This window comes from Austrofundulus limnaeus, unplaced genomic scaffold (assembly GCF_001266775.1).
Source record: "Austrofundulus limnaeus strain Quisiro unplaced genomic scaffold, Austrofundulus_limnaeus-1.0 Scaffold53, whole genome shotgun sequence".
Classification (NCBI taxonomy): domain Eukaryota; kingdom Metazoa; phylum Chordata; class Actinopteri; order Cyprinodontiformes; family Rivulidae; genus Austrofundulus; species Austrofundulus limnaeus.
In genome coordinates this window covers 422671-432826 of record NW_013952455.1, presented here as the reverse complement: position 1 = coordinate 432826, position 10156 = coordinate 422671, and the positions used below count along the sequence as shown (strand labels likewise).

The 10156-nt window shown below is 38.2% G+C and overlaps 1 protein-coding gene across 1 annotated transcript in view; it reads right to left on the bottom strand.

The window, feature by feature from the left end:
- The window catches only part of LOC106517805 (UV excision repair protein RAD23 homolog A), a gene marked incomplete at its 3' end in the record, with an annotated part of 12043 nt that extends 3573 nt beyond the window's left edge, over positions 1–8470 (bottom strand). Inside the window, 4 exon segments of the mRNA XM_014008817.1 lie at positions 1608–1651; positions 6950–7152; positions 7270–7431; positions 8215–8470. Of these exon segments, the coding sequence (XP_013864271.1) occupies positions 1608–1651; positions 6950–7152; positions 7270–7431; positions 8215–8280 (475 nt within the window).
- Positions 8471–10156: the final 1686 nt, after the last annotated feature.

Sequence of the window (10156 nt, the reverse complement as noted above, 5' to 3'; positions counted from 1 at the left end):
GAAGATAAGTTTATTTTCTATTTAAACATAAAAACAGCATTTTAATAACAACTAAAGGTGACATAGATACTTTAATATGGTATAGTATTTAAATATATGCCTGAGAAACACATAATATTGGCCCTTCGAAAAAAAGTTTAAAAAATCTCAATTTTGATGGATGCAGAGCGTCCCCCCCTAAATTCAGATGTTTTTTTCTGATTATAAAAATATAAAATTATGATCTTGATGTACTCCTGATTTAAAGAAATCTATTCTTAAAACGTCTATACCAAACATTTATTCCCCATTTTTGACAACTTTAAGAAGTATTTTTGACTCTTCTGATGGTAGGTTTTGTAGAAAAGTAATGAGCAAATAATATCTTACCTGTTGTAGGTGATTTGAAAAGATAGCTACAACATGTAAGTTATTACTTGTTCTGAAGCCCACTTCACATTGATCAAAATACTTCTTTAAAAAGGTCAAAATATGATTTCTTTTAACAACAGAGTTTAATGCATTCAAACACCAGCCTGATCTAAAATACTTATCAGTAAACCTAAACTAAAMAGAGAGCTGTTCTCTAAGCATCTGGGCCATGTTTGTAGGTCTGTTTTGAGAGGCAACACAATGTTTCTTGAACAAGCAGACGTGTGTTGTTCCTCAGACTGAGGTTCAGATATCTGAACACTGCTTCATCTCTTCATAAACAGAGACCTGATGAAGTTCTGTTGTGACTGGTTAACTGAACACAGCCAGATATCTTCTCCAGTCCTAGTCCCAATAAGATGACAGAAAATAAGTTTTTAGAGAAGCTATGATTACAAAAATACACTAATGAAGAATAAGAAGACATGAAAGCTCAAACTGTAAAGGTTTGCTATGTTTACTTACAAAACAGACTTACAAAGTCTGTGGACAACTGCAGCTACATGATGATGCAAACACCGACTGAATGAAATGAAACTTTTTCTTAGCCTCAAACATTTTTTTCTGAAGTAAGCACCTCTTTAAAAAACACAGGAAAAATAAGTTTATATTATTGACTCTTTTTGTGGTTTATTTTGATTGATGATTGTGCTTGGCCTGTGGTGGGCACTGAACCTTAAAACATTTGAATCAAATTTAATCAAAGATTTTAACTTTCCAATCAGGTGTCGTGTATGCACTGAAAGGTGACAGATTTTTATAGATATATTATGCACAAAATTAGTTTGTACAATTCTTTGAATATTTATATTGCTAGAACTAGAGAAAGTTTCAGTACAGAATATCTAAGCCAAGCTGGTTTTACGTAACAGCACGACATGTATCCGGTTATAAACTATGAGGAGACCAAACGGGAATCCCCGTCACCCTGTGTGACACCACAACAAGGTAAGGCTCGCTTTTGTCAGAGCCTAAACATAGAAACGAAAAGTAACAAACTGCAGCTTGTAAAGTCCCTGACTGACAGCAGCAACAACTGCAGACTGTGCTTTCCTAAAAATAACTGCTACTGTGAATGTCAAAACAATATTAACTGCATGAAACTGTTGAGGAAACAAATAGAAATTTAATTTCTAATAATAATCATTTGAGATGAATGCCAGCAGCTACTTGGCTGGTAAAGTACTTTTACTTACCCAGTGCTGAGGAGGCATCCAGACCCTGACTCCCACCACTGGAGCTACAAAACATAGATGTGAAGAAAGAAAAACAAAAAACAGATGATCCAAACCATATCAACAGTGGGTATTTTTCCAGTAAAATAATTAAAAAGTCAATTGAAAAATTTGGCTCCACAAGTTTTTTGGTCTTCAGATATGAAATAAAAAAAAATCTGTTTGGATTTTTCTGATCAGAGCTACAAACAGCAGCCAATAACTGAACATGAAAGTTTGACTAGCTCAAAAATCAGCTGGCCACATGGAGTGAAAGATAAATAAAATTTAAGCTAGCTGAAAATAAAGCTATAGTTAGCACGCTTTACTTGCCTTTTTTTTTCAAGCTAAAGAGCAGAAGCAGATGTACCAAGGAGGTATGAGACAACAGAAGGAAAAACAAAATGACCTTGAGTATTTTAAGATGCTAAATACACTCTGTGGGACCAGACAGATTGTTAAATTTCCACTGAATAAATGTTTGAGAGAACAGTTCTACTAAAACAGGGGTTTCAAATCCTTCTCCTAAAAGGCCGTTATCCTGCATGTTTTCCTTGTTTTCCTGCTCCGACACACCTGATTCAGTGATTGAATTACCTCTTCAAGTTCTGCAGAAGCCTGTTATCACCCATCCATTCAAATTAAATGTGCTGGAGCAGAGAAACCTCTTAAACATGCTGTAGTAGTGACCCCCGAGGACCTGGACTGGACACTGGGCACATGTTTCATGATTTTACGCTGTGGATAAGCCGTGTTGTGTCAAGTTGTGTTCTCTAGTTGAAATCTGGTTCCTCGCCTGCAAATTTGTTATGATTTACCTTTAATCCCTGCTATTTTAAACATTAACCAATATTTTACGTAAAATAAGGAAACAAGTTGTTTGGTTATACTTCAGTTGGAGGTAAGACGTCAGACCTAAGACATGATTTGAGACAGTCTTGTTCGCATGGGCATTTCATTCATACAAGAGAAACTGCAGGTGACACGTCACGCACAAACAAAATCAACAGTGCAAGTGGCACAGTGGATGTTTATTTTCAGTTAATGGAAGAGTTGGAGGAGGAAGATCTGATATTTTTGTTAATAACTGAGAACAAGCTCTAATTTGTGCATTCAGCAGAAAGAGACCACCACYGTTCCCAACAGACGATGCTGAAGCGTGAAGCTGTCTGGCCAGGCGCGCTCCCTGTTGCTCATGACCCCACAGCTGCCAGTGGAAGGTGCACTCCCTCTCCATCAACACAGCCAGAGTTTCCTGTGTACAAAAACTCTCCAACTGGTTTTTTGATCTCCAAGTTTTATTTAATTGGTTTTATCACTTTGGCTAGAACACCTGTAAYGATRGCTGTATTTTCTAACAGCCTCAGACAGCTGATCCTCAGCAGAAGCTGTCTGAGCATACTGAACCCACWTTGATAAACCAACATGTCCATGAAGTTCTGACCAATCACGTAATGCTGGCATATCCGTAGGAAACCAGTTCTGACTGGCGGGGGCAACACACAACGCAGGGTTTCAGTGTTTCGGTTTTAAAACACAAATCTGGTAATATTTGCTCTTACAATGAAAACTAAAGCTGAACTCTACTGTATTCATGCAGAAATCTGCTCTTGCTGATGTGTATGTCAGAAGAAAATGTTGTCATTTGTTCTGACAGTCAGTTCTACACAAGGTTTGGATGGAACTTTTTCTTGCAGGGGTATGTGTTAACTCAGTGGTGCCCAAACATTTCCCCTGAAAGGGCCAAAATTAAAATCAATCTGAGGGCCGTGGGCCAAATGCAATAATATAAGAAATGCAAATACTTCTTAACTAAAGTTGTTTTATTTTTTTATGATTAAGCTAGCAGCCAGTGTGGTTGCCTACATTCTTTTTTTTCCGGCCCATGGACATGGAGAAAAGTCAATGCATGCTCAGGCAGCAAAGTCTCATGGGACTTTTCATAATTTAAAATTTGAGTATATGTGGTCTTATAAGGTGTGCAAATCTAGATATGGGCTTTAATCAAATCTAAATGTCTCTTGTTACTTGTATTTTATATTTAATCTTAACATAATTACAATCTAGTAACCAGAAACACAGCTGGTGGGCCAAATCAAATGGCTTGGTGGGCCAATCTTGGCCCACAGGCCCCACTTTGAGCACCTTTGTGTTAACTATTACGATTGGTCAGAACTTAGTTGTGGGCAGTTTTATGCAGCAAAGCGGCTCATTCTTCACTTCAGCTGCTCCACTAAAGATCAGCCTGCCCGAGGCTGTTAGAAAATAGAGTCATGTTTACGATTATTCCAGCAAAATCTGTAAAGATGGTCTAATAGATCTTATATATTTTTTATTATTTTATTTTATTTACCGTTATTTAACTAGGCAAGTCCCATTGAGATCTGAGATCTCATTTTCAAGGGCGGCCTGGGCCTGAAAGCCACCTATTGTACATGTTTTTGGGGGGTGGGGGAAACTGGAGTGTCCGGAGAAAACCCATGCAAGCACGAGGAGAACATGCAAACTCCACACAGAAAGACCCCAGATCCGAACTGGGGATCGAACCCAGGACCTTCTTGTTGTGAGGCGTCGGTGCTAACCACTGAGCCGTCGTGTCAAGAAGCTTGAGAACTGAGATGACAGCTTTTGTGCATGGAGGAGACTGCGCAGGGACATCTCGGCCTGGCAACATGGGGACAGATTTCCTACATTCYCTAGTTATTGTACCTCACTTGTTGGAAACAGTGGCAGTCTCTTCATGACACATTACAAATGATAAACAGCATGTATACTGTCTAGGTCTGTGCGATAAAAATGATTGTTTGCAGTAACGGTGTGCACTTTTGGACTGAAAATGTCCATGCAAAAATTAATGACTCGCAAAAGCAGACCTTTTCATTTCTCCCAAAGTACAAATCCAGCTTAAGAAGTTTAGCAAGAATGTGGGAAAAAAAGAGAATAAAAAACAATAATAATAAATCTGGAAAGAGCTGGGGAGGCATTTCACTGGGGTTAAAAGGCACTGCAGTCAGTATCTGAACACAATATATTTAACATTTTACACAAACAACTTACGATTTACCATGCTATTTTAGCAGCATGATATAGATAAATGTTCATTTTGTTAACATTAGCTGAAGGCCACTATATGACAGGTAACCATTGTGTTTGTAATGTGGATAATTTACTTAAACACTTGTATTCTAAAATCAGACATTGCTACCAAAATATACAAAATATTAGACATCATTCTTTTAAACAGATTGGCTAATTTCATGTTTTGTTTTCCTTTTCCTAGTAAAATTTTGAAAATTGTGAATATAATTTATAATTTAGTGTGACACAGTTCATCATTATAAAAACACATAAAATACTCATCTACACAGAGTATATCTACAACTCTAATTCTGGAAATGTTGACATTGTGTAAAATTGTAACAAAACAAAGCAATATATTTGTCTCTCTCATAAACCTGTATTTTTTATTTACTATAGTAAAGATTCCAAATGTTTAAACTATGAAACCATACTTCCTTCAAAAAAAAAATAAAATAAAAGATAATTTTGACTTTGATGGCAACACACCTGAAAAAGATTTCACAGGCAACAACAGGCCATAATAGTAGGTGGTATGAATAAGAAACAGCTCAGGGAGAATTTATCAAATAATTAGGTTATTTGGCAACAGGTCAGTAGAAGAACTGGGTATAAATATAGGGCAGCTGTGGTACAGTGGTTAGGGGAGTCGTCCTATAACCGGTGTTGTCAGTTCGATCCTGTTCCATCCGTCATCCATCTTGGGTAAGACCCTTCACCAGTCTAGTCTGCTGTTGGTGGTCAGTGGGGCCAGTGAGAAAAGTCTGCAGCTGTGGCTACAAWGTAGCTTACCATCATCAGTGTGTGCATGTGTGTATGAATGAATGATGTATAGAAAYTGTAAAGAAGCTTTGAGTGTCTAGTGGTTGATTTTCTCAGAACTAAGGATAGGCAGAGGTTTGAAACTGTGAAAACGTCTAAAGACTGTGGAATGATGTTCTTCAGTAGGCAATTGGAAAGACTCTGATTTGTCATCTACAGTTCATATCATCAAAAGATTTTGAAATTAGAAAAAAAAATCTGTGCGCACAAAGGATAAGGCTTAAAATCAATATTGGATGCCCCTGATCTTCAGGCCTCCAGAAAAGCTTTGAATTAAAAACAGATCCGGTTCTGCTTTGGGACGTCGCTGCATGGRGTCAAGAACACTTTCACAAATCATTGCCTGCAAACACAGTTCACTGTGAAAYCCACAAATGCTAGTTAAAGCTCTATCATGCAAAGACGCAGCTGTGAACTCCACCCGGTGATGCCCCAGTATTCTCTAGATCAAAGTTAATTTAAAATGGACTGCGGCAAGGTGGAAAACTATTCTGTGGTCAGACAAATCTTAAATTAAATTATTTTTAGGAACCACAGATCCCATATTCTCTGTATTTCAAAGGGAAGGCTTTGCATATTTCAGCAAGACATTGCTAAATCACATACTGCATTCATTACAGCAGCTTGGCTTTGTAAGTGTCTGGGTGCTGAACTGCCTTGACTGCAGTCCAGACCCCTCAACACTGAAAACATTTAGTGCATGATGAATTAAAAAAATTCCACAAAGACCCAGGACTGCTGAACAGCTAAAGCCTACCATGGGACAACATTTCCCTCCAATGTGCTTACTATTTCATACTGTGTATAAAATATGGGTTTATGAGATTTGCAAATCACTGCATTCTGCTTGGGRTTTTTTACACAACAATCAAACTTTTTCAAAGTTTACAGTTTTTAATTTTTCTTTTTATTATTATTGAGTATAAAACTTCCAAATCTACTTTTTGATGTGCATCACTTTTTTTGTAAAAAGTTCACAGGGTTAGCCAGGCTGCTGGGCCAGGCAATTTGAGTCCATTACTTAATCGGAATCTGTCCATAAAGGCCTTTTAAGCCACGATACTTGTTACATGTTAAATAAATTAAACAAACTGGTCTCTAAGTAGGAAGTTACAAATGATTGTTTCGAAAAAATAAAATTCACTCAACCTGGTTTTAAATTTAATTAACTATTTTTTCCCAAAGGTTGGTCCTTACATTGACATTTCATTTTAAAAGCTTAGAACTTGATACTTTTCATATGAATGTAAGTCTCCTCAGAAAAGTAGCAAAATGTCTTCAACCAACAGAGAAAGCCATCAGGTTGCCTTGTTTTTAAAACTTCTAATCCTCCTACGATCCTTGGGTKAAAATGACCCATGAGACCTCAGTTTCAAAACTGAGGCTATCAGGCAGCAGGAGGGCTGAAATACAAAAAGCTGTACCTGGCTGGTTGTTGTGGTTCTGTCTCTGCAGGGGTTGGCTCCTGTTTGCCCTCCTCAGAAGAAACTGGGGCAGGGGCAGGTGCTGGGGTGGGGGCAGGAGCGGGGTTTGAAGCCGGAGCAGGTGTTGATGTGGAGCCAGAGTCCTGTACAGGGGGCTTGGGGGCTTCTGAGACTGGTGGTGAAGCAGCAGCTGCAGGCTTAGCCTTTTTTTATTTAAAAAAAAAAGTTAGACCAACAGCATCCTGATGTATGGCTCTGAAGCTGCTATGGTGCATGAAAACTACTTGCTTATGTGAGCACAACACAATAGATAGTCTCACCTTAGACACCATCACTACAACAAAATTCTTCTCGTCAATTTTGTAGTCTTTAATTGGCGTGTCATCTTGCAAGATTTTGCCAGCATATATCAATTTCTGCCCAGAAACAGGAAARTTGTCTTTTCCACGTTCAGCTTCTATCTTCTCTTTCAAGGCCTTGACCTGATAAAAATTTAAAAAATAAATAAGAGAGTGCATCTTATTGGTGCAGAAGGAAAGGAACTCTTGAATGGCCTCCAAAAACTTTTATCTCTACGAGTAAATATCTGTGCAGCGTGTGAAAAGGCAGCCATTCCTTCTCTTTATAAACACATACAATTCAAATCTATAGTCGAATTTATAAAAATAATTATACACACWTATTTAATACATTACAGACAGGCATCAGATGACCCTTTTATTATAATAGTTAATTGTATATTGTAAACAATACAGTTAGTTTAAGTTATCTATGAGTAGTGACGAACAAGCGTAACACAAACTACAGCTATCTCCTCACATGACGAGGGCATGTTGACAAACTAAGGCTAAAGCTAATTTGCAAATAGCAGTGTCATGAGCATTAGCATTCCTATCATTCCTGTCAATGCTTCCCGTTTATCCTGGATTATATTAATTTTAACGAGTCAGATGTAAATTGAGAGTTAGAACTCCGAAGCAGCCACGGCAAAAACTTTTCATTCCAAGAAACTGTCTTACGGTCGCGTCGCTTTTAGTAGTTAATGGGCTAGCATTAGCAACATTAGCTTGCTAACGTTAGCTCGGAACAATAAGGTGTCGCGTTGTTAAAAGTAACTCCGCAATRGTTGATGATTTTCGAAATAAATCAAATTTAGCCAACACTATATCTGAGTGCATGTACACCGAAAAGCTAAACAGTCTATACGTGAAAATAAAACACAAGTGCCGCAGCTAGCAGTCTTAGCATGTTAGCACACCGCTCACCGTTTGTTCGGGGTCTATCTCAATCTGAATAGTCTGCTGCTGCAGCGTTTTAAGCGTGATCTGCATGGTAGCAAAGGCTGACGTCCCGTCAGAGGTGCTTCTAATAGAGAATTAGTTACTTGCTATGCAGTTAATTTGTTCTTAAAGTTGGCGTTTTGGRTAAGATAACAGCTAGCCGAAAAGTGTGTGTAGCCATGAGCACTCAGCAAATCGCCATCTTTGGTGACAAGTTGGTGGAGCGTCGAGAGGAGGGAGCACTTGGAAGGTACGAGATCGCTGCGCGCGACCATGTGAAGMATGATTTTGAATGTGTATGGCGAGCCAATTTAACATATATCATTACATACTTTCTGTAACTCATTGAGAGAGAGAAAAAAACAAATAGGATGAAGGCCGGTTTGTTTCCGAGTATAAAGATAATAATCAAATGTTGAATAAAATCTGAATAATATAGAATAAAATTGGAATTTTAAAAACAGACTTGTTATTTTGCGATTAAAAATTAATAAAAATCAAACCATCATTGGCACAATGACCTACAGTTTTTTTAAAGGGACTTTATACTCCCGAAAATGTTTCAAATATAAAAGTAATAAAGACATAATTTAGAAGATAAGATAAAAAAACTTTATTCTCCATAAAAATGGAAATTTTATTTAGCCTATCCGTCAAATACCTTCCAAAAAACATATCACACATCATAAACATTCATCATAATAATTTAAAAGAAAGCTAATATGCCATCTGCACTGGTGAGTTCATTTAATCTAGAAATAGAAGGTCAAATGTTGAATCTGGTTTTGCTCCATGGGTTGGGTGTTGAGGAGAAAGCTAATTTCTGGAAGAATCAAGGTGAAGTGATATACYCAGGGTGTTGCTTTGACACATTCATGCATGTTTGAGAAATCCTTGAATCTCTCGTTGTTGCCGGCGCTGTCTACATTCACACCAAACACGTTTTGGGCATCTAAAACACACCCAATGCCTCAACTTGGACGCGCTAAGTATCTGACCGGGACCAAGACTGTAGATGGTTTTTTTGGGAAGAGCATCTTTTATTTTTTTTCCTGGTCTGTCTTAATGGTGGATGAAATAAAAATGAAATAAAGAAAATGGCTTTGCTTTACATACTGGAAGTAAGCGAACATTGCGCTCACCAGATAATTAATTCACCAGATAATTTAGAGGCGGTCGGTTCTGTGAGTTTCACCAGGAGCTGCGAGCTGGCAAACTATTTTTGTCCCGAGCCCATTAACACCGCGGTCAGTTGGACAAGCTGCTGACCCACATCGGTGCTGATATCTCCTGCCAGAACACCAACAGTAGGTCGATTTCAGCTAAAGAACTCCTGCCCGTCTGTTTCAGGTTAGTGGGCAACATTCAGGAAACCGTCACGTGGAAAAAAGATTCTCTCTGATTGGTTGATGTGGCATGTCAACCAGCAGAAGTTCAGATTTTTGAACTCGAGCATCGGCTGCTTTGGACGCGCCACATGAACGTCAAATGCTCAAACTTTGCATGTAAACCGGCCTCTCCTCCTGCTGCTCAAAACGCGTTCGGTGTGAACCCAGCATTACTGGTACAAAGCACCGCCTATAGTACATAGCTCCTCCCTGGAGTGAGTGACACAGTAGTGACAGGGAGTGACAGAGGGAAGCAGAGGTACAGAGACAGGGCATGTTGTTCTCTGTGTTTCCTGTTGTTGCAATAAAACTCAGCTGATCGTTCCACGGACTACCTTCATTGTTGGACCACGTATTTCTGTCTTTGTTAAATAAATATTGCCATAACACATTCCAAAATAAATACAAACTTTATCATTTAGCCACAACATTTAAGGTTTAACTTTTACACTTAGATTTACACATTTGATTTGATTGATTTGATTTATTGATTCAACAGGAAAAGATTACTAAAAATCAAGCCTGACTCAGCATAATTG